General features: G+C 37.8%; 1 protein-coding gene across 7 annotated transcripts; it reads left to right on the top strand.

Annotated features, from left to right (window-relative positions):
* Positions 1-387: 387 nt before the first annotated feature.
* Positions 388-23,450, top strand: rbm47 (RNA binding motif protein 47). Of its 7 annotated transcripts, none has more exons than XM_056766474.1 (7): positions 388-521; positions 735-984; positions 14,948-15,671; positions 15,890-16,364; positions 17,923-18,129; positions 19,086-19,276; positions 19,788-23,450. In XM_056766474.1, the coding sequence occupies exons 3-7, from the start codon at positions 14,979-14,981 to the stop codon at positions 20,022-20,024; spliced, it is 1,803 nt and encodes a 600-aa protein (XP_056622452.1). In that variant the 5' UTR covers positions 388-521; positions 735-984; positions 14,948-14,978; the 3' UTR covers positions 20,025-23,450. The 7 variants fall into 7 exon arrangements, with proteins under 7 accessions (XP_056622452.1, XP_056622474.1, XP_056622484.1 ...); XM_056766496.1 differs by having other exon boundaries at positions 390-521; positions 599-984; positions 17,926-18,129; XM_056766463.1 differs by having other exon boundaries at positions 391-521; positions 599-984.
* The last annotated feature ends 1,798 nt before the right edge of the window (positions 23,451-25,248 follow it).

Below are 25,248 nucleotides of genomic sequence, written 5' to 3'. Positions count from 1 at the left end.
CAACCGAACTGTATGACATTTACAACAAAGACAGCTGGTACTGTACTGTATGACGGCAATGTTAGGTAACTTATTAATTAACACAAGTTAGAGGTCAGTGAAATGGTGAAAGGGTTATTTGAAGGACAGAGTCAGTCCTTCTTCTTGATTATTTAGATTTAATTAATTTATTCATGGTGTAGTTTTAAGCATTTGTTGCTGCGTAAAATTGAAGAACATGATGAAATGATATACGTAAGGTGTGTGTGCGAGTTTGTGTGGAATGCTGCCCTGGCTAGTCTCCAGGTTGAGGGAGGATAGCGTTTCCAATCCGTGAGCCTTGAAGCATTCTGGTTTGGTGAGTTTCTGAGACATGCACACACACACACAGAGAGAGAAAGGAACAGGTTACTCGGACCAGCCCGGTGAGAAAGATGTGAGACTAAACATTTCCCGGTACTAACTGTTGTAGACACAGTCTAACACACACGCTTTACCAGTATCTGAAGTCTTCAGACTTTGTTCTAGTCTCTAATTTGAAGGTATTTGGTGGTTTTAATTATTTTTGAATATTTTGGACAAAAAAATCTCACTCTAAGCCAGATTTTCTCTCCCACAGTAGAGGAATGCGAAGATTATGTCAGTGAGAGGCAGGTACTGCGACTAGCGCTAATTACTCTCTCTCTCTCTTTCTCTCTCTCTCTCTCTCTCTCTCTCGCTCTCTCTCTCGCTCTCTACTCCCTCCTCCTTGCCAGTGAGAGAAGCTGGGGAAGGACAATCACCAGAGACGGAGAAGTGAAACAGTTTAAGACAGAAACCAAAAGAGAAAAAAAAGAAACTTCAAGAGTTTTTTTATCCCTCTGGAGTGTCAAACCCTGTGATAACTGACACGATAAGGGTTGAAATACAGAGAGACGGAGATGAAAGTGACTGATCTCCGGTGCCTTTGATTGGTTTGATTCATGCAACGTAAAGATTGTCTTTGACAGCTACTGAAGACTGCAGGTAAATTTGGGATTTCTCAGGAATCTCTGCTTTTAAACCTTGTCTTCCATGTGTTTTGTTTGTATTTCTTCATCTTGAACTTCCTCGTTCAACGTGTTATCTCACAGATGGTCCAGCATGTTTTCCCCTCTGACCTTATTTATTTTTATTGAGTTATACTCACCTCTCTTTCCCCCACATCTTGCTTCTTTCCTTCTCTCTTTTATTTTTTTACAGTTTTAAGGTTAGAATGTCCTTGTCTTGCGAAACTGTGTTGAAAGTTGCTCTGCGGGTCTTTTGTGTGTGTGTGTGTGTGTGTGTGTGTGTGTGTTGTGTAACTGCACTCAGGGGGTGTGCTATAATTTAGTGTGTGAGAGAATCAGGTTTCTGACGGAGAGATGGCTCAATCTAAAAGAGAAAACAGATAGAAATATTTTTAGAGAAGTACAATGAATCAAATTGTCTGTTTGTGGTGTCTTTCTAACATCAGGTTGAAAGTCAATGTATGGAGTGTCTGTATTTTGTAGCGTGTAAGTTAATGTTTTAGTGAGAAAGGCAGATCAGTGCTTCTTAAACAAATAATTGTTTTTATACCAAGGAATGTTTATTGTCAGCTCATAATATATGGAAATTGTCCAATGATGTATCTGCGTGTGAAGTGCTTTAGTATTGTAGTGTGTACTTGAGGGTTAGTACTTACTGCCATTAGCCTATGTTGGTTTATGTAATTTAAGTTTACAGTTAAAATGAATAAAATCTTTAAAAAAAGACTGTCGGATTTTTGCGAATGTACTGAAAGTTGAAAATGATGAATACATGTTAAATTAGTGAAAAATAACAATTAATATTCTTTCAATTCATACAAAAGTGAATAAAAATGTGTAAATAAAAGCTTATGTTAGGCATATTTAATTAAAACAGAATTCATAAGTAAGTGGGGGGTAAAAAGGTCAGTGGGCCCGAGAGTCAGCACTTTGGGGCTTTGAATTGTGGGGGGTGTAGTTTAATGGAGTTGTTAGATCATCAAATTCGATGATAAAAAGGACAAAGAAAAACGTGGCTGGTTTGTGTATGTTTCTCAGTAGACATGACTAGATGTATCTATGTTGTAACTCTAAATACTGCATCTGTTAAATGTTTATTTGGTGACAGACCTCTGGAGACCCAGTAGTGGAATCTGATTGGTTATGGCTCTGAGCCGAACCAGTTCTTTTTGTCTCCATTCAGATGCTTATCAGATTCTCAGAACACAGCATAGTCAGGTGTGTGTGATTGTTAATAGGATTTGCGTGCACTTTCGTGGATTTCACTCTCAGCCATTTTCTATCTTTCTGATTTTTTTTAAGAAAATGGCTTCAGGGCTTGTGATCTCCACAAACTCTGAACTGTATAGAATTTGAAGGTTTGGAGGCATTTTTCATTTCATTGTTCTTGATTGAGTCAGTAGTTTTATTTCCTCTTTGTGATGCACACACACACACATACACATACACGCGCACACACACACACACACACACACACACACACACACACACACAGAGACAAACTTGTATTCACTTTCAATAACTTGCAATTTTAGTTAGACTCCCAAAGAACAAAGTACTTATTTCACAGGAAGCAAAAATCTGTACTTTATATTGATAAGATATATACAAACTGTATTCAAATATAAAACAACTCAACCAGTTGACACTGTCGTCATGTAATAACAAATCATCATCTAATTATTAGCAATTTTAGGTGTTTCAGGAAAATGGATTCTGTTAATCCAGGATATTAAAATAAATGATGTTTATTTGCATAGCTAGCTACATTAATGAGATTTTTTATCAGCCAATCATTTTAAAGCTTTAAAAGTTTTGCTTATATTTGAAGTACAAATAGACATATCATCAGCTAGTGAGAGAAAAAGCACGACAGGTCACCTTTTTGTGTTCTTAAAGTCATATGACTGGTCATGTGACCTCCTCAGCATGACTTTAACCCTAACAGACATCTGGACAAGTGTGTGTGTGTGAAACAGGATCCTCTCTCTCTCTCCCTTCTGCTTTTCTTCCCATCTCTCCCCCTAACACACCAAATACCTGCACACCACAATGAATGCATTCTTCCACTGTCTGTCTTAATAGACAGCCTGTAAGAGCTATACGTGTGTGTGTGTGTGTGTGTGTGTGTCATCTAGGTAGTTTGATTAATAGTGACTTCTAAAGAGGCGGAGCTCTTTAAGACCAAAGACTTTCGGGATATCCCACCGTGTGGCTCACACATACACCGATCTCCTTAGTGATACAAGTTCTGCAGGTCCAAATCAAGTCGCTCAGTTTCTCTCTCCCTCTTTCGCTAATGCTTTTATACCGCTTCATTACACACTTCTTTTTGTCCCCTTTTCTTCTCCTTACCATTATTTTCTTTGTTGTAGTGAGTAATAATAGGCTCTGTCTATTGAACCAAACAAACTGAACATATGTAGCATGGGAATAGTACTTAAACGCATATTACATCCTCAATGTAGTTCTCTCGGCTTGATATATACATTTTTCATCCTGTAGTGTGTATACAATGGCGCCACCGCCTTTCTTTAAAATGTAACCGATTAAAATATCACATTCCTCTCGCTTTGATACAGAAGAAATTTACACATAACTGTTTCCTTTTCTGTTTCAAGATAGCGAAACAATGTGAGTACAGCTTGTCCCTCAGCTAGGAATGTTTGTTAACCAGTGTGCAGTGAGAAAGGTTACCTGAAGATCTTAGAGGGCGTCCACACTAAGAGCCAGATTTACAAGTTTGCGCCAGTGCGAATGTTAAAAAACTACTGTCAAGATATACTAATGACATACAGTAAAAACTTGTCTGGACACAGTTATGTTTCAGATTGACCGTACTGCCAAGGAGTTTCCGTTTCAGATGCAAAATTTATGGCTGGAGAAAATTTCAAAGAATCATTCAACGCGATTTACTAACATGTGCGCTTGTCATTTTACTGGTATTTGTGCCACTGAAAGGGCGACGAGAGGACTGTAGGTGATTGTAGGTGACGTGAATGTTAAGCAGAATTTAACTTGATGCAAATGAGATGCAATGACAATAGATACAGTGAAACTAATGTGATTTGGAGACTGATACAGCTGGATACTGTAAGCGAGCGGGAATGTCTTCTGGCCACCAACAGTAAAGCTTTATTCAGTGATTCAATCGCTTTAAGTGTCAAAGCCCTGAAACGTGCACTTACTCAAGGAAATGGGATAAAGTGTCTTAAAAAATCTCATTGGTCGCATATTAAAGGTGCAATCTGTAACACTGTGCCTAGACCGGATGCGACCGACGCCACACGACAAAAGACATTAGAAACGCATTAGAACCCATTATAATTTTACATTTTGTGGGCACTGGATGCGGAACGACACGACAAACCCATTAGAACAAACCGTGTGTCATGATGGTTGTGTCCAGTGCAGACACAATGTAAGTGTGATTTAAAAAATATATAAGTTTTTGAGCAAGTACAGAAATAAACAGTGTTCTTAACACTATCTACATTCATTGTGTTAAGCATATAATAAGGATTTATAAGTTAGGCCGCAGTGTTAGTTTGATTTCATTTGACTTCAAATTTATGTAAAGACAAGTACATAACTAATATGCGATTTAACGTTTTAAACAGAAAGGATTGTATGGGGATTTCAACTTTTAAGACCTCATGTAATTTTTCTTTAAGTGACGTTTTCTTTCTTTTGGAAATAGTCAGTAGGTTTTATTTATATTGTAGCTATGAATCATTGTATTTGGTTGCAAGTGACATCATTGTTGGTATTAAAATGAATTAATATTATTTTTCAAAACTTTTGCCGCTTTTCTTTTGATAAACAGAGCTTTGATGTTATTTAAATGAGAGCGTTTTTTGATTCTGTGGTGTTTTTTAAACTTTGATTAGGTTTTGATTGGCTGTGGTTTTGTGGCATTGTTAAATAACCATTAAAAGTTACTGTAAATTTCTAGCACTGTGCCTGGTTTCAGAACGCTCTTTTATTAAGGTATGTTAAGAAGCAAATAAAAAGAAGACTCGTGGACTTGTGACGTGAACACTAGAGGGCTCTTTTGTGGGAGATATTTAAAGTATTTTGCCGTTGAGCCACCAACAGTCACCATCAGATGACCTTGACTCAGAGTAGATACTGTAAGTCAGATGCTTTACAAGTACACAGTTAAAACGAGTGCTGTGACTGTTTGCGTGTCTGCGTGTGTCCATAGTCTATTCATGTCTCGCACGGTGTTAAAGTTAGAGCAAACCTGATTTTCCGGTTACTTCTACCGACAGCGTGTGACGCAATGTGTGCAAAACTAAAACGTTCTTACATACTATTTTTACCCCCCCCCACACACACCCAGAAAAACACATAAATCTTCCATCCCCTTCCCCCGAGGCTTCATAGTTAATTTTCATTCATGTACATCCAAGTCTGTCCCTCTTTTTCCATGGCACAGCCAGAACAACAGAAGGTAACAGATCTGAAACCAGTTGGGTTTTTTATATATAGTTGTAAGATGTTTATGATGGCTGATAAGGCAGTAAAGGCAGACTTTGCACACTCTCAGGGCATGTTTACTCTATATAGAGCCTCACCCTACTTTATGGCCTACCCACAATGCATTGTGCACTCAAACTTTATGACGTCGCCAAAGATTAGTAGTGGATAATCTCTTGTGGTGCTACTTGGCATCTCAAGGTTGAATTTGGATAGAACGAGGTCACCAGGAAGTTTTAAGAAGGTGCGCTTGAGAAGCTTGAAGTGTCTCGACATGAATTATTGTGTGTACACTGTCATTTTGAGCTTAGGACCGTTGTAGACAATTTTCGAGAGACCCAACCGACTGGTTTGCCACCCATTTTGTCTGAATTGTGGGGGCCAAAGAAACATTGTAGTAAAATGTAAAAAGTTGATTTGATTGAGGGACTGAATGTATTGTTAACTGAATACCAAGTCAACTGAAGGTCCTCAACATGATAGAAAAACTAATGTGTGTGTGGTGTTTGTTTTGTGTGGCTACTAAGGATCCCTGTGATCAGCCAACCACCTTGTTTCGCCCCTTAAGTGCACCGTCATTTCCTGTTTATGAGCCCCCATGGTTTTAGCTGAATGTTTAACCAAAATTGACCATCATCATGTGACTTGAGTGACGCTGCAGAAAAATTATTATGAAAAAGTATAATTCCCACACAATTCGCTCATAATTAACTTCCTTTCTTCAGATGGACAGAAGCAAATAATTTAATATTAAATGCTGTCGCTTTATATTCTTTCACTGAACTCAAAATTTTGATGCTCCACATTTTCATATCATGGAAGTAATCTAAATGAGCCTTATGGGTTCATAACTGTCTTTTGAACAAAACTATGTTTTTTACAAGTTTATTTATTGAAACTGGCACTTAAACCAGTCTTCAAAGTCACAACAAGACAACTAGTCATATGAACCACATTTGAATAAGATTTGGTGTCATTTTCACCTAAAAAGCAAACCATATGAAAGAATTTTTATAAAAAAAAGTATATTTATTAATCAATATAATTAAGTATTGAATTATACAATTTTATTGATTTCACAACAATAGAAACATCACACAAATACAAATAATATATGTTTTTTTAACTTTTGTTTTTTTAACATCATAATTTTGGGCTAAAGGAAAGTTTTTTTAATCAAGCACTGTGATTTTTTAAAATGTTCACGATTTTTTTGAGGTATTTATGAGGTACTTTGTATTTGTGTTCAAGTATTACAGAATTCCTCAATTTTTTCTGAAAAGTGTTTTATAATAAAGATGTCACCAAAATAAAGAGAGTAGGTACACAAATGCTGGATTGAGTCAAAAAGGAACAAACCCAAAGGATGGCTTATAAATGAACCTACTGGATGCTGGGTTGCTTCGATGCCACAAATTCCGGGTTGTTTCAACCCATGCTGTAATAATGTGTAATATTTATTGAACTCAATATGTCACATGAGGTCTGCTGCATGTAAATTAAACCAGCGACTGTTGATCTTACAGGACCAGTCACCTCATATTAGTTATACCACTTAGAAAAAGATTTACTTCTTGATGAGTAACATTTTAATGAGTAAAGTGCACTTTTAAGTCGCACTGCAATGTGATATAGAACATCTGAAAGTACAAACAGTACTTCACATTAAGGATGGCCTGATGGACCGATGCTAGTGTGAGAGAGACTTGTGCCAGGTGGCAAAACTGTAACTTCCCCATCTTGGGCACTGTGGCATCTATAACTCATGCTAAACAAGTACCTGTACTTTTAACCCCTGCAAACATCCTTTTCATGCTGTATTTTGACATATTATATTTCTATATATTTGCTTATTTAAATATGTCACCAGTGTAATCTTGTAATCTTTACTCCCACTTGTAAACATAGCTTACAACACTTGTTGGACAAAACGTCAAGTGCCCTCTCATCTGTAAATCACTAAATGGATAAAGTTGTTATATTTGTGGTTGATAAATAAGTAAAAGCTTGAGCTATTTATTATTCAACCTGTACAAATATTAACTGCTGTTACTGGTCGACATATTCAAGTTAACCAGCCGCTTATGAGAATTTATGTGACCTAGTTTGAGTTTGTTCAGATGTCTGTGTGTTTGTGCGCATGTGAATGGGAGTTGCAAGGTGTTTTGGAATGATCTGCATGTCTATTGTATCTGCATTTTTGTGTTTATAGTCTCAGTTTTCTCATTACTGCTGATTATAAATAGAATATTATCAGAAACATACGCAAGCGTCCTAGACGTACACACATCCACAATGAGTTCCACCTTATCTATGTAACTAAAACAAGGCGCAACATGCGAATACCTGTTTCTTGGAATCTGGAATGAGAAGATTTCACATAGTGCGAATGTGCATGAGGGCTGCAAAATGTCACTTTAAACAATTCCGAATGCAGGAATTCAGGAAATTGATCTCGGTTCGGGCTGAATAGTTGCCATCTGTAATGAACTTTTCCTCAGTCAATGAACAAACAGATTCACAGCCCAGTACACAGTCACCCACCCGCGCAGACATCTCGGTGGCTCCCAGAAAAGCAGGGGAGAAGTTCTTGGGTGTGACGAGCAAAAGGAGAAATACTGAGTGGGAGAGTGGGAGGGGCATCTTTGCTCTGCCCCGCCCCCACAGCCAGAGTAAACAGTCCTCTACCTATGGCACCTTCAATCACACACTCGCTTCTCAGTCCGTCCAGTTGTGTGTGCATGTGTGTCAGTAAGGGTTTGAGAGAGAGAGAGAGAGAGAGAGAGAGAGTAAGTGAGTGACAGTATACACACCAGCTACACTGTCCCTCGGACACGCATTCATTCACCTGGAGAAGCAGGTAACCTATATCTTTCTTTCCTTGTGTTGGCTGGCTTTCTGTGTTTTCTGTTTGTGAGGAGTTGTGTATAGGTCATCACTTCCTCGTAAAACTTTGTTTATTGACTGATTGATTATTAAATCTTAAAGAATGTATTTTCTTCAAATGGCAATGCTGTAATGACCTTATTTGACCTTCGGGGAACTTAGAAATACATTTTCTCCCCATATTCTTAATCCGACCAGACAAACCAATAGAATCAGTTATTCAACATTTACGCACCAATGTAAGGCAGCGTATTAAGTAAATGCCTGTTACTATGCACTGGGTTGGTTGTTGGTCTTTGGTATCGACTTCTGCAGCCTTCAATGTTTGCTGTTGGGGTGGGCCCAGATCAGTACGTGCTACTGTTATCAGTTGAGGTTTCCATATTTTTCAATGGCGAAGATATGTAGAATTGTCCACGTGTAGAAAGATCATCAAGAAAAAGTGATGAGACATCAATACTCAACAAGCAACGTGATATCTTGAGGTATTTTGTTTTAACAGATCATCAGCTTTGTGTGTGTTTGTGTGTGCCTATAATCAGTGGGTTGTGTTTGATCAGACCTCGTCACTTTGTGTTGCAGTAAGTGGATTAAGCGCATGAGTGAAAAGTTCAAACTCAATGATAAGAAACCTCAAGATGTCATCAGAATTTGTGGTTCGCGTAGTGTTCTCGCATCTGCAGAGTAGTTGAACAATACCAGGTGAAAGATCTAGTTGGATGGTAGAATATTGTATACCTTTGTAACATGTATAAAATATGCAAAGGCGATTCACTCGTGAGTTTGTGTCTGACTGTGTGTGAGTTCACTTAACTTGAATCAGTTTTATTGTTTCCTTCTTCCTGTTTTTTTCTAATAGTTAGAATTCTTTAAAAGCTTGACAAAGACATTTTTCACTGATTATTTCAACTTAAACTTCAAACTTTTTAGGTCACAAGGACAGTATTGTATGCATTTTATCTGAATGACTTGCCAAATGTTTTACCGTAGTTTGTATGCATAGAGAATTGAAACAAGATTACTGGAATTGAAAATGGACTTGTGGGTAAGCCAGTCTGTATGTCCACATGTTTATCTGTCATCCAACGTTTAACGGCTGTGTTGTGTATTATGAAACCATTTTCATTCTGTGTGCAATATCATTATTTATCTACAAAGTTAGATTGTTAAAATGGAAACATCCTTTAAGGGATAGTTCACCCAAAAATGAAAATTCTGTCTTCATTTACTAATCCTCACGTTGTTTCAAATCTGTATACATTTCTTTGTTCAATAAACACAGAGACAGATATTTGGAAGAGATGTTTGTGACTAAACAGTTCTTGGTCACCATTGACTACTATAGTAGGAAAAATTTCTTGAATGTTGATGTTTCGAAGAATTTAAGAAAGCAGTTTTGAGGCACTTTTGACTACCATTGTCATTTTTCCAAGTATGGTAGTCAATGCTGTCCAAGAACTGTTTACAAGCAGTCTTCCAAAATATCTTTCTCTGAACTGAGAGTTTTTGCTAAATTATCATGAATAAAAAATTGGCCTTTTGCTCTTAAAGGATATCGTTTTGTTCTCTCTATTTAGGAGTTGCATGGTCAGCTCTCGGTTAGAACAAGACTTATCTGCTGAAATATGTCGTCTTGATATTTCATGTTGTACCAGGGCTTGCCTTGCCATTGTGTTTTCTTTATCTAATAGGTATATAGAGAGTGTTTGTGGATTCTGGTTTCGAGTGTGTTACTGTTAATGATCAGTGCAGAGATTGTAAAGTGCCACAAAGGTCAAAGTTTATAGGAGATGAGGTTTAATTATTATAGAACACCATTATACAACAGAAAGTTTTTGCTTGGTCACCGAGTAGAGGTTTTTGCACTTTTAGGTTTGTCATGTGAGGAGTTGTTTTAAGAGGTGTCTTCAGCAACAAACATTAACCCACCAGATTATCTGCAAGAGACTTTGACTCTGGGACACTGAGTGTTAATGGTGTTAATCTAAACCCTGCTGACATCCCAACATTCAGACAGGGTGAAAAAACACACACACACTCTTTTTTTATATCTGAGAGCCTTCTTGCCTCATCTTCATGACACTCAGACCCGGAGTGTGTGTGTCTGTGTGTGTGTGTGTGTGTGTGTGTGTGCGTGCGCTTTCTGCTCTCTTGGTTGCTTTAGGGTGTATGTCAAGAACTCTTGACATGACCAAAGAAGAGCCCAAATATGTGCATGCATATAAAAAGAATGACGCACCCAAATGCCACCTACACTCTATTTGTTGCTGTGAATGAGAATATGTATTTGAGTGCGCACTTTTAAGCATACAATGTAGTTACTGAGTTACAATCACAACTTGTACAGTCACACCTCAGTAGCCACACTACTTTATACAATCTTATCAAACAAATACATATGATGATTGAATATACTGTACATGTGAAATCTAAGCAGATGTCTGCGAAACTGAAATCCAAACAAACATTCGCACACACACAAACACATACAGTACATACACTTAAACGCTCACATACATTAGAAGACATGTAAGTAAAGGCACAAATTTTGAATTCTAAGAAAATATGTATTAACTCAATTTAACTTTCACAGAAATGTGTTAACGTTGTTAGATTTAAAGTGAAGGATGGCCAGTTCATTATTCTGCTATAATGAGGGTCATTTCATACGGCCTCGCCTTTTTTCCGACTGCTTTTTTGCTGTATTTGTGTAAACATATTTTACACTTCACTTCACCCTCAGTATATAGCCAAACCTGCATGCGCAACACAAGCCATTATCCAAAATGTTAGTGCATTATTTCTAGACTCATTTTGTAAGACACCGTGACCCAGCTCTGCACAGCAGGTGTGTGTGTGTTCGCTGTGAGGCTGTATGTGTGTGTTCTACTCCTACATTTCACTCTTTTCTTTCACTAGGATCGAAAGACTTTCACCCTAGAGATACTAATTGATCTTTCTGTACACAAAAGCGTGTGTATTTGTGTGTGTGTGTGTGTGTGTGTGTGTGTGCCTGAGTTTATATGTGCTGATTGTCAAACATTGTCCTGTGTGTTAAAGAAGTCAAAGATCACATATTTCTGTCAATCAGTATCTTAGATAATAACAAACCATTATCTTGTGATCACACACACATCAACCTAAACAATGTACCTTCTTGATTTTTAAGAAAATGAATCTAATGACAAGCCATTGTTTACTATCACATGTTTTATACAAGTCATAAATTGATGACGTAAGTTTACCTGATCTTATGATATCGTGGAAATACTTCAGTCAATACTATTTAAACCTCAACCGGGGGTGTAATGAACACTCAGCCCACGATCTGATATAATCTATGATACTGGGTTCATAATTATTTCATAATCCTTGTCTGAATGGTTCCATAAAGAACCTTTAACATCAGTAGAAGGTCAAAGGTTATTTGTGTTGAAAAATAGTTCTTTAGATTATAGAAAGGTAAGAAAGAAGTGGTTCTTTAAAGTACCTTTTGGTTCTCTGTGGAACCAAAAATGGTTCTTCTATGGCATCGCTGTGAAGAACCTTATAAGTACCTTTATTTTTAAGAGCGTATTTTGTACAAAACGGGCAAAAAAATCCAAAAGCATTACATCAAATCTTCTGTATTAAAAAATAAAAATGGAATGGATCTATCACTGAAAAATAAAACGGAATTTTAAAACACTAACAACTAAAACTTAAAAAAAGAATGGAGGAAGCGCCTTAAAGCAGTGAAAGCACAAAATGAAATAAAACATTAAAACACATGTTTATCTAGGTCACATGTTGGCAGCTCAACCAATAAGATTTAACAGATGTCATACAACAATTAGCATAGCTATTAGATGCATATCTTACATTTTTTGCATTGTTATGTTGAATACATATTATTACACTCCTAATTTAACTAATTCTTAAAGGTCGATGATTTAATATCATATACACTATAACAAAGAGTTTATTTGATATTTTATATAAAGTGAAGATTTCTGGCTTAGTGTGGCTCATACAAATAAATAAACTTCCAACATGTTTGTGTGAGAACTGGTTTCAGGAGTATGGTAGGGATAAATGAATATCTCTATCTTAGTATGAAACTGCGTCTTAAGGTCCTTATCAGTATACCTTCTCAGGTCTGCCTTTGAGTGTTTGTGTGTGTGTTAAGCTAGTGATTTGTGTTGGTTAATCATTCACCTGCTGCTGCCTTAGGTTTCTTTGCACCAAGTACACGCACACACACGCACACACACGCACGCACACACACACACACACACACACACACACACACACACACACACACGTATGTGTAAAGGTCAACCACTGTGAAGCAGGTACAATGACATAGAGACCCGAGGCTTACTGGAAAATGAATTATCTTGTCTCTCCATTGCTAATTTTCCCCTTTTTTTTTGTTCTTCCTCACGTGATCTCTCTCTTTTTCTTCCTCGGTTTCTCTTGCCACTGAATCTCACTTCCTACTGTTTTCTTGTTTGTTTTCTACGGAACAAGGAAACTTCTAGAAAGTCTCACTTCCAGAAGCACATGACAGCCTTAAAGGCCATTCGTAGAGGACGTGTCCTGCCTTTTCATTGCTTATCTACGTAAACATTCACTAGACCGACGTGTTTTGCCATTGCGGCATATTTCGTTTTGTCACACTTTACTCCCGCAAGAAATTTTCTCTTTAAACATCTGAAAAACAGTTTCATTGTCCCCATTAGTGATTTATACTATTTTTTTGCTTACTTATTTTTGCTCAATCATGTTTTCTATCTCTTACTTTCTCACTGTCATTCTTCGCTTGCACAGTGTCTGGCCAGGTTCCATCATTTCTTCTCTTTTGACCTCTCTTTTCCTCCTCGAATCTGCTGAATTGTCTTTCAATGCATTCATACACTTCCATTCAATTTACTTATAAGAATTCACAGCCAGTATGGATTTCATTTCGTTTTTGTTCATTTATGTTTTGTATGCACACAGCTGATGGCATTCTCCAGAATGATTTTCTTTGTAATACTATCAATTATTCATAATTATATTCATTATATATCATCAAAATCTCTCTGATTGGTCGGTGTGTCTGTCCCGTGGCTTTTCATCAGTCTGCTCGTCTTCCTGTTTCAACCTAACCTTGAGCCACACATGTACTGATTTTCTGTATATGTGTGTGCACGCGTGTGAATGAGGAAGTGTTTGTGTGTGAGCTTTGGTTGAGTACTGCTGAGTTGCCTGTTATTCCAACCTCACACTCAAAGTCACATGCCTCTCCAACAACCAGTTTCTCATAGACCTCATCATGAAAGCACCAGGTACAAAGTCAAACACTGTGAGTGTTGCAGTTGTTCATTTGTAGATTTGAACTTTATTGCTGGAGTAAATGACTAATTAATAACCTTTAAACTTTAGTTTTTTACTTAATGTAACTTTGGCTTTCCAGTATTTTGGATTGTGTTGTGTCTTTCTGAGTTGTGTTGCCACAATATACTGTGTGTGTGTGTGGGTCAGCATGCTCTGCATGTGTAACCAAGGTTATATTGCTAAGCAACCTAACTACCTTACCCTCTAACCGGGCATCAATGTCCGGCTAACCGTTCAGGCTAAAACAATGACTACAGCTTCATTTGTGAAGGAGTGTAGTTTATAGTGTGGTTCCCTAGTTGTTTGCTTATGGAAAATTGTTGAGGATATAGGCATTCTTGGATTTTTTCCATGCTAAAGAATGTAGATGTGGCTTAGTGAGGTTTACTTGGTGGTTTAAAGTGTAGAAGAGGATTAACTTTGTGTGTGTGTGTGTGTGTGTGTGTTAGAGGAAATAACACAATATAAAGTACTAATGATATCTTACACAATTATCTAAATAATTGTCAGTTAATGATCGCATACATACATTTAAGATGCTTGTGGAATCACTTTAATAAGGTTAAGTCATATTGCTTGTGTAGGGACATGTGCGCTCAAAAAAATGCTGGGTTATTTTCAACTTCACCTTGTACCTGTCATCCTTTACTTACCTTTGAGTTGTTCCAAATCTATATAAATTTATTTGTTCTGACGAACACAGAGAGAGATATTTGGAAGAATGCTGTAACCAGACAGATTTTGCACCCCGGTGACTACCATAGAAGGAAAAAATACAATAGGAGTCAAAAGTGCCCCGGAACTGTGTGCTGTCCTACATTCTTCAAAATGTCTTCTTTGTATTGAAATGAAGAGGAAAATTTACTTACCTACTATGGGAGTACAAGGTAAAGTTGAGAATAACCCAGAATTTTAAGAGCGCACATGCAACTCGAATGTGAGTAAATGATGACAGAATTTTCATTTTTTGGTAAAGTATCCCTTAACCCATGCTGGGTTGTTTTAACCAATAAAAGCTGGGTGGTTTTAACCCATTGTTTAGTCAAATATAAACATTTTCTTGGTTAATTTAACCCAGTGGTTGCGTTCGTCTACTTTGACCAAATGCTGGGTTGGAAATAACTCAGCATTTTAAGAGTGTATTAAGTGTAAAGCGGTGTTATATGAGTTGATATGAGTTAAAAATGATGAAATTTTCATTCTCTTTTTAGACTCCAATCCTGATTGGATGCTTATTTCAGAATGACAGCAGAAGACTCCGCCTCTGCCGTTGCAATGAGTAACCCTAGCCCTTCCTCAACTTCCATTGACCCCTCTGGATATCCTCAGCCTCAAAGCGCTGTCCCGGAGGGCGTGGCCGGGGCCCCCAATGAAGCTGCACTTTTGACCTTGATGGAGCGGACCGGCTACGGAATGGTCCAAGAAAACGGACAGCGCAAATATGGCCCGCCCCCTGGCTGGCAAGCCCAATCCCCACCACGTGGCTGTGAAATATTTGTGGGTAAAATCCCACGTGACGTTTATGAAGACGAGCTGGTGCCAGCATTTGAGTCTGTTGGACGGATCTATGAGATGCGTCTAATGATGGACTTTGATGGAAAGAACCGTGGCTACGCGTTCGTCATGTACACGCAGAAGCACGAAGCTAAGCGAGCTGTTCGCGAACTCAATAACTATGAAATCCGTCCAGGAAGGTTGCTTGGGGTTTGCTCTAGTGTAGATAACTGCCGACTCTTCATTGGTGGAATCCCAAAGACGAAGAAACGAGAGGAGATCCTGGAGGAGGTTTCCAAGGTGACGGAAGGGGTGTTGGATGTGATCGTGTATGCTAGCGCGGCGGACAAGATGAAGAATCGTGGATTTGCCTTTGTAGAGTACGAGTCGCACCGTGCTGCTGCTATGGCCAGAAGAAAGCTCATGCCAGGACGAATTCAGGTTTAAGAGCTACAATGTACTCCACAAATGTAGATTGTTAAAGGAATAGTTCACCCAAAACGCTAAAAAAAAATTATGAGGGGGAGGGAGAACTACCTATAACTGTGAACTGTAACTGTAAAGATATAGTGAACATACCTCTCCAAATCTGAACTGTGTGTTTATGGACAGTACTTGTTTGTGTTTTAACCCATCTTTCTGTATTCCTCTGAATGTAGCTCTGGGGGCACCAGATTGCAGTTGATTGGGCAGAACCTGAGATTGACGTAGACGAGGACGTCATGGAAACAGTAAAGATCCTATATGTACGGAACCTGATGATAGAGACCAGCGAGGAGGCTCTGCGGCAGACCTTCAGCCAATACAACCCTGGTTGCGTAGAACGTGTCAAAAAAATTCGAGACTACGCCTTTGTTCACTTTGCCAGTCGGGATGATGCCGTGGTTGCCATGGACAACCTTAATGGCACGGAGATCGAAGGCTCCCGGATCGAAGTGACCCTGGCCAAGCCTGTAGATAAGGAGCAGTACACTCGCTATCAGAAGGCGTCGAAAGGGTCGGTGGCCGTGACAACTGTCGAAAGCCCCCAACAGCAACAAAGTTATGTCTATCAGTGTGACCCGTACACGTTAGCCTACTATAGTTATCCATACAACACACTCATTGGACCCAACCGAGAATACTTCATCAAAGGTTAGAGAACACAGCATCTTTTCTTTTCTCTTTTAGGTTAGATTGGCGGGCCGGGCATATGTGATTTATAATCAGAAAAGAAGTTAATGAAAGCGATTAAAAATCAACCTAACTTTGTTTGCGCGGTGTCTTAATGCAATGCCATTTAATGAAAACAGACTGAATTACCGAAAAATGTTTTCCTTGATGACTTTGAGTATCATACTTAACATCACACAACAGTCAAAACTCGCATGAATAATTCATTAAGTATTAAAAAACAAAAATTGCAGGGCATGCAGTACAATTATGCTCCATAGTATACAGTTTTAGGATTGGTGTGTCTTTTTACACAGTGGTTCTCAACGGGTGGGTCAAGATTAAAAAATGGAACAATGGGTCACATAAGTAGATTGAGGATAGCCAAATTACAACCTTGAAAATATTTTTTTATTAAGCCTGTGTTATAATTACATAAATCAAATTATAGAGTATATGCAGACTATGGTAATATCAATGAATCTTACTTTGAATTATGTTTTTATATACCTTGTATGATAAAAAATGTAGTAGCTCCTCCAAGGTCATTTGTGCAGGCAAATTACAGTTACAAAAGTATAGGATAGGTTTTTGAGTTAAGCGCCCTCTAGCTGGTTTAAAAAACTAAGTGTTTTGTTGCGTGTGTAGTTGTGAAATGAATTTTGACCTTTGTTACCAATAAAAATGTGTGTTTGTTTTAACATAATGTTTAAACTTTTTACATAGTCCCTTGTCCACCCATGATTTTTAGTATTTGTCGTATATAAAAGAAGTACAGTTGCAACCTACTTACTGTCATATGGTCTGCAGGATGTCTGTATGTTGGGTTGCTTTTTGATGTCTAATATAAAAATAGCTATGAATCTGTTGAGAACCACTGCAGTGAAAGATGCAACCCACTTAAAGACCCACTCTGCCTTGTTTGGAGCTAATCACATCACATATCATGACAGTTTTGGACTGTTATAAACTGAAGAGCAGTGCACAATATTTATCCAAGAAAAAGTATGATACTGAAACTAATGATGGGAATCTGTTAATATTGCATTTCCTAACCCATAATCATCAATTAAAAATGCTTGTGGTTTTGGGTTGGGTTTGAAACAATTGTTTGAGATCATTCAAGTTGTACAATTGTTGGAGATCTTTCAAGTTGAAAAAGAGTTCTGATTGCATCCTCCAGTTTATTTCCATCAATCCGTGACAGGTCCGGTAATCCCTTATCGGATTGTAGATAAAACTTTACCATTAACTTTCCTGCAAAACTCCTCCCATCCTAAAAAACCTGAGACAAATGACGAACTGCTTAAGAGGCGTTCACACTGACACTGACTTAAATGAGAATGAAATTAACCAAGGGACTACCTTATTTATAGACGTACCCATAGTATGTATTTCAAAAATTCCAGCAAATTATTATTTGCTCTTTATGGCAAATAAGTAAGAAAAATATTCTAATAGTTCAATTACAACATGTTACCAGCGCTTTATATGCACTCCCGTACCTGAACAGCCCGTCCTCTTTCATTTGTATCTCAAGCAGGTACTGTTAGAGGCCGCGGTCGTGCCGGGGCTGGTAACAGGGGCCCAGGGCCTCGCGGCTCCTACCTTGGTGGCTATTCAGCTGGCCGAGGAATTTACAGCCGCTACCATGACGGGAAAGGCAAACTGCTGGACAAACCTTACGAGCTCATGACCAATCTAGAGCTGGCAGCTGTGAACCAAGTGGGCATCAAGCCTGGCACAAGTCAGTGTGAAATTAAACCGCGTCTATACAGAATTCAACACAGTTGTGCTCTACCCCAGCCAGTAGAAGCAGAAATTTTTTTAAAGAATTCAAATTCTGAAAAACTAGACATGTTACAAATTGCGATCAAAGGAATTCTATAAGGTTCTATTTAACAAAATAGAGAGGGGAAATCTTTAGGACTCTACTGGTCTGGAGTGGAACACAAACGTGCCGCTCTATCACAAGTGTATGCCTTGGATCTCTTAAAATCTCTTGTCTTTATCAATAATAAAGCAAAGCTCAAACAATTCTTCAAAACCTCTCAACATTTCAAATTTGTTAGTTCAGCATTTCAACGGTCAATGTTAAGGCCCATAAATTAAAAGCTGTTCATAGTGTTAAATACCATCAGCTATTACAACCGGACCGTCACTTGAATACACTTTTTGAAATAAAACAGGCCAAAGGAGAAAAATGCATTTGAGAGGATTTGAGTTTGTTTGGGCATTGAGTTGAATGACTTTATTTTCTCACTAATCTGCTGCTTTGTTTAAACTAACCGATCTTTCAGAGCTCTGATCTGAGATCTGCAAACTCCTGACGTCACCTAAACCTACTGATCCTAAGTCCGAATTAACATGGGCAATGAAAAGAGTTTTTGTGCATGGAAACAATATCTTTTGTATATGTGCTCAAGAGAATGTGTACGTGGCGGTGCGTGGGTGTGTTTTTGTTGCTAATCTTAAACTGAGTCATGCACTTGACTTAATTTAGGACAGGTTATGAAGTCTCTTTCTTTCTCTATTTCTTTCTCTGACGCTCTTGCTGAATACTTGGAATACCTGCCTGTTTACCAATATTGCCTCGTTTTATGCAAATTGTGTGACATAGTACAATTATTGTATGTATGTATATAAAGTATATAGTATGCATCTTTGTGCCATCGTTCTAAGTGAATGTGTGTATGTGTGTAGTGGGACTTCAAGCTCTCGGTGGGCAATACCCTGCCATGTATTCTACTGCTCCAGCGTCTAAATTAATGGAGGAGGGGAAGATGCATGCTGTGGAGCACATTTTAAATCCTCTGGCCCTCCAGCATGACCCCGCCACGGCCCACGCCACTGCTGCTGGCATACCTACTGTCTCCACACCTCCTCCTTTCCAGGTACACCTGACCTACACTTACTGTTGTAACCATACCGATCTACCACACTGTAGGTACAAGGCCGCAGATAATCATACAAATACATATTTGGATAATTTATGTAATTATTATAAAGCTTCTAATGAGGCGTCACATCTTAAAGGTCTTAAAGGTAAATTTAGCAGCATCTAGTGGTGAGGTTGTGAATTGCAACCAATGTCTCACTTCACCCCTCCCTTTCAAGGGAACACCTTCTTTGCCGAAAAAAACGTATTTATGAAACGCGCTCTGTTGAGCCGTTTGTCCATTATGGGCTACTGTAGAAACAACATGACGAATTCCCTGTATGGGGACCCATGGTGTATGTAGATAGAAATAGCTCATTCTAAGGTAATAAAAATATAATTTATACACCTCTGAAGACATAGTTATGTATGTACTTTATTGCATTCCTGTCAATGGATCCTCCCCAAAAATGTCAGCACTTTTAATACTTTAGTTTAGTCTAACAATCTCTCTCAACGTCACACAGGGTCGTCCTATAACTCCAGTCTATCCCATGCATCATAACGTCCAGAGGATCCCAGCCACTGCCGCCGGTCTGTACGGGGCCGGATACATGCCAATAGCTGCCAACTCTGCAACTCTGCAAGCGTTGCAGAAGAACGCTCTGGCAGCCTACGGAGGATACGCCGGGTACGTGCATCATGCCTTCCCCACTGCGGCCACCTTCCAGATGCCTATTCACGACATATACCAGACCTACTGAGACAGCCGCAGCATCAGTCGAACACACACACCACATCAGCACAGACCATTAGACGTTCACGCTTCATCGATGAGCCCCGCCGGCTAATCGAATCACGCAGAGCAAAATTGACACACTCACAACCTAACTAATTGATTCGGACTCGCGCAGCTCCCTGGCAGACTTTAAGGTTCCTTGGGGGGAGCATGGATGTAAATTTCAGTGCTCAGTGATTTTCAGATTCGTCCGCTAAATTTACTTCAAGCCACTGACCTGTGCTCGCAGACTCCGTGACATTCGTCCAACTCTGGCCTACATTTAGTAATCCAGACACATGACGCTGGAATTCTAATCTACTGATTTGAACCAAAACTACTAATGCTAGATGCTACTGATCAGCTTATCAAGACGCCTGAATCCATTTTCATCTCCGACTGAGGGACTTTAATCCCTTTGTGTTATACATGTTCGTGGACTCGGATTCCCGCAATGTGACAAGAGCTCCACCCATTTTTTTCCAAGTCCAGCCATCATTTGCCGTTGGCCAGATTCGCTCTGAATCATAAGCCATGACCCGAATGAACGACAACTCAATTTTCTCCTCTCACACATTCCTTATTCCAAGCAGTTTGACAACGTGTTGTTTTATTGTGTGTTTTTAACAACCCTGCTTCTTAGTCGATCATCACTGTGTACTTGATAAAGCGGAACTGACCCAAAAGTGATATGTTAGATGAAGAAATCACTCGTAGATTCACACCTGCTGACATATCATTGTCTTCCCCACACACTCCAGCTGAAGATGGCCGCCGTACAGCAAACACTCCTTTACTTGAGGAGAATACTGAAGGAACGTTGTGGTATTTTTGGAGTTTGAAAAAGTGTATTTAATACCACTCATTTATTGCCTTTGTTGCGATTTTATTTTGTGAAGATAGACAGAAAACAATACTGTAAAAAGAACAAAAATAAAAGTTTTGAACTGCTGAGCAGGATTTTCAACAACCACAGAAGTAAAACGTTTAAAAGTGTTTCAAGAAAATGTTTATGTATTTTGAGTTTATAACATATTTGCGTTAAGTGTGTTGCGATCTTCCGTCCATCGGATTTCCTACCTGTTGTGACTAACACCTGCTTCATTTTATCTCCATCACAGTTTCACGGCATGTTTTGCTCGTGCTTTATATAGATTGTTTTGAAGATTTAGCCTAGTTGGTTTTATTAGTTGTTTTTAGTGTTGTGAGGACTTTTCTAAGCGAAGACACGGACCTGTAATGACTTAAAGCGATGAAAATTCTGTCATCATTTACTCACCCTCTTGTCATTTCAAACATGTGTGAATTTCCTTTTTCAGCAGAACACATTCGATATTGTGAAAAAAGATAATAACCAAACAGCAGTGCACCCATTCACTTCTATTGTACGGACACAAACCAAGTAGGCCCAAATGTGTTCCGATTAACAACATTCTTCAAAATATCTTTTTTTTGTGTTCTGCGGGAGAAAGAAAATTATACAGTTATGAAATGATAAGAGGGTGAGTAAATGATGACCGAATTTTGGGATGAACTATCACTTTAAAGACTAATGACTAAAAGCAACCATTAGTAAAGCAACACCCTCAAGTTTGCATGCATTCTACACGGGTACATTGATTTTAATCGTTCAGTTCAGAGAATGTTTGAAGAAATTGGCAACACTTTCCAATAAGGTTGTACCTGTTAACATTAGTTAATGCATTAGCTCACAATGAATAATTATACAACATTTATTCATCGTAGTTCGTGTTTATTTCAGCATTTACTTAAACATTAGTTAATCCACCATGAACTAACATGAACAATTGTATTGGCATTAACTAATATTAACAAACATTAATAATAAATTGCTAGTTCATGTTAGTCAAGGCATTTCTTTTAACTAATGTTAACAAATGCAACCTTATTTATTGAAGCTTTTAATTAAAGAAACCAAGAATAAAAGCATAGGGTAGTTTATTGATTACCATTGGTTGTATTTGTTGGTTATTAGTTAAAGACTGAACTGTGCATAATGCAGAACTAACTGCAGTTTTTCACATAACAACGGACTCAATAAAGTTAACAATGTATATTGATGTGGTCTTGAATTCAAGCCAAGTCGACACCATAAAAGTCTTCAGTGCTCTACTTCCAATAAAAATAAAGTACAGCTGCCCTACGTTCTCCTAAAGTTGACTGTACTGCTGTGCACTTAAACATTTTTGGGGAGTTAGAAGTTTTCTTTTTTGCTGTGTATGAATGTGTCTTGTCTGTGTGTGTAATAAGTGACGAGTAGGCACTTTGGTCTTTTTAGGAGTATTTCAAGACTCCATTAACTGGATTAAACTGGACCAAACTAAAAGCAGGGAGCCTTTCGTAAACTGTATATCCTCCTTAAAATTGCTGTATGTCACCACAAAGCCTTCTGAAGAGCTCGACACATGGGTGCCTTTATTCAGATCGCTGTCTGACAAGTGACATCTTAAACACTGTTTTACCACGATGCCTCTCCTCTCTCATCATTTATGAAGTTTTTTTCGTGTGTGTTATATCTTATTGTTTCGGGGGCTCTGAGTGTTAGTTTTGCTGCTTTATGTTTTGTTTTTCTTTAATGTGTTAAGAACAGAGATATTAAGTATAGCCTGTGTTTAGAAGAGACTGAGTTTAAATTTGATGGGGAAAGCACAAGATGTACAACCAAACAACGAGTGACAATCCAGAGTTCACAGTCTACGCAATACACACCATCTAAGCTAATAGCTACACAGATTTTCACACACAGTCATTGAGGATAATGTTACTCAATCACTCCATATGTGTTTGTCGTGGCAGGACTGTGTGTTGGTCAGAAAAGTGAACATCCCCAGTAGTCGTGTTACTCTTTCTACTAAAATCTTTTATTATGAGTAAACAGTCAGGATATATTTAATATATACAGTACATTGTTTTTTGTTTATGAAGTAAGAGGAAATGCTATAATATATTTTTAAGAAGACTTTTTCCATCTCTTTATATGTGCTGGTTTAAAGAGTTTAACAACAACAGCAAAACCATGTTTTTTGTATTTGCCAAAGTTTTCAATGAGATGTGAACTACTGCAAGAGTATATTGTGTGTGTTTAGAAATACACAAGTGAATACTTGTGAACCCAAATTGATGATGCATTTATTGGCAGAATTTGCTTTCTTTTGCTATCATTTCGTAAACACTACATGTGTAGCGTTTCCCCCATTGTTGTTACTAAAAAACAACTGAACAAGACAAAACGTGACCTCGGGAGAGGACATTTAGATCGTCGAATATTATTGCCAAAATATCTTTCCTTTCTTAGATCTACTTAGAACTGTTTTCTATCTTGTTGTTTAAAGCTTTTTTGGCATTGTTGTATTTATAGTGGTAGTTTAATAAAGCATTTTCAAAAAGGAAAGTCACATGTATGAATGCCTTTTTTTCTTGATCATTTCTGAATTTTCTTACTCGGTTATCTAAGTTGCTTTTGTTTCATTTTAATTCTGTGTTTACGGTTTTCCCAAAATGCCATGATTAAGCTTTTTTTTTTGGTATGCCCATATTATATTTGTGGTTAAAAAAACATCTGACCATGTCTGATAGGAAGTTTGTGCATCCTCAGTTTTGAAAAGTAAGAAAAATATTAGTTTAAATTTCATGGGCAAACAGGATTCTATGGATATATTGATTATCTCTTGGTATTCCACAAGGTTTTATTAATTATCATGTTATCATGATTTGTCCCAAAAACAAATGCGGAGGGTGCTCAAAAATATGTTGTTTAAATGTATAACAATGGCTTCATCCGTCTGAAAATAGTGCCACCGGATATGATATTATTTAATAGGAAATCAAATTTATTTATTTTTACCAGCAGAAGCATTAGGTATGACCTCAAATTCAGCATAAATTATGATTTAAAAAAACTACGAAAAATAACAGTAGTGTTGGTGATTAAAACCAATGGTTCTCTTGTCTTTCTGGTTTGCCTTGTACAACTATAGTTCAGAGGTTAAGTCTTATTTACATGTAAAATAAATAAATTCGATTGACCCTGAGGGTGCTTTTTGTTCGTTTGAGGGCTCCAAGCACCCTCTTTGACCCCTGTCGAACCGGGCCTGCATGAACTGGAATTATATTTCAAGATCACAGTATGTTATTAATAGTGTTACCACTAGGGGGCAGCAATGCAGCGCAACCAGATTAAGGCATAGTGCTGGAATGGGAGTTGAACAGCAGACTTCGAAATGAGGCCTTAGTTTAATAAATCAGTCTATATAAAACATTTGCACGGAAGGTAGAGTCAAAAAAAATCTTTGTAGTTTCTTTAAAAGCGAAAAGAATGTAAAATACACATAATATGAAATGTGGCAAGTAAGTTATTTCTTTAGATCAGCCTTTAAATATCATATATCTTTAATATTAAAATACAGTAGGCCTATTATACAGTTCCCATTCCATAAGATTTGTAAAAATTGTTCTTTCCATACATATCTTAAAGTTTACCCAAAAATAAAATTCTGTCATCCATTACTCACCCTCTTGTCATTTCAGATCTATATGACTTTCTTACTTCCATAGAAAGAAAGATATTTTGAAGAATGTTGTTCAGCCATACAGGTTTGAAATGACAAGAAGGTGAGTAAATGATGACTAAAATTTTGGGTGAATTTTAAATATGCACAGACAGAAACTAAATGCCATTGTTTTGTTTTAAGATGCACACCCATAGTGTTTCATTGTTAGTCATGTTTGTTAAATGTACTAAGGCCTATTACTGGCTTCTAGCGCCCAATAGAGTTCCAAAACATGACCCAAATCATGAATCCGCTCATTGTTTTGAAAATCAGTTGCTTGAAACAACAGTTAACCCAAAAACTCTTTTGTAATTGACTAACCCTCAAGCCAAAAGTATGACTTTCTTTCTAAGGTTGAACAAAAACAATGTTGTATATTAAAAATTAAATGCTGTTGTTTCTCATATGGGACTGAAACTGTTGAAGCTCCAAAAAGCACACACATCTATTCTATCATAAAAGTCATGCAAACGACTCCAGTGGCTGGTGTCTAGTTAAATTAAGTGTTTTTGTGTCATTTGTTCACCTAATGATATCCTTTAAGAAGGTATAAAGTTGAAAGTCATAGGAGAGGTTTCCCGGACAGGGATTAGTTTAAACCAGGACTAGGCCTTGGTTAAATTAGGATATTGAAATCAT

Source organism: Triplophysa dalaica, chromosome 2, assembly GCF_015846415.1.
Source record: "Triplophysa dalaica isolate WHDGS20190420 chromosome 2, ASM1584641v1, whole genome shotgun sequence".
In the NCBI taxonomy this organism is placed as follows: domain Eukaryota; kingdom Metazoa; phylum Chordata; class Actinopteri; order Cypriniformes; family Nemacheilidae; genus Triplophysa; species Triplophysa dalaica.
This window is presented reverse-complemented; position numbering and strand designations above follow the sequence as displayed.

Coding starts and splice junctions, on each gene's coding strand:
- rbm47 (XM_056766474.1), top strand. CDS start 14,979: ATGACAGCAGAAGACTCCGCCTCTGCCGTTGCAATGAGTAACCCTAGC. Junction 15,672..15,889: donor TCATGCCAGGACGAATTCAG/GTTTAAGAGCTA, acceptor CTCTGAATGTAG/CTCTGGGGGCACCAGATTGC. Junction 16,365..17,922: donor CCGAGAATACTTCATCAAAG/GTTAGAGAACAC, acceptor TTGTATCTCAAG/CAGGTACTGTTAGAGGCCGC.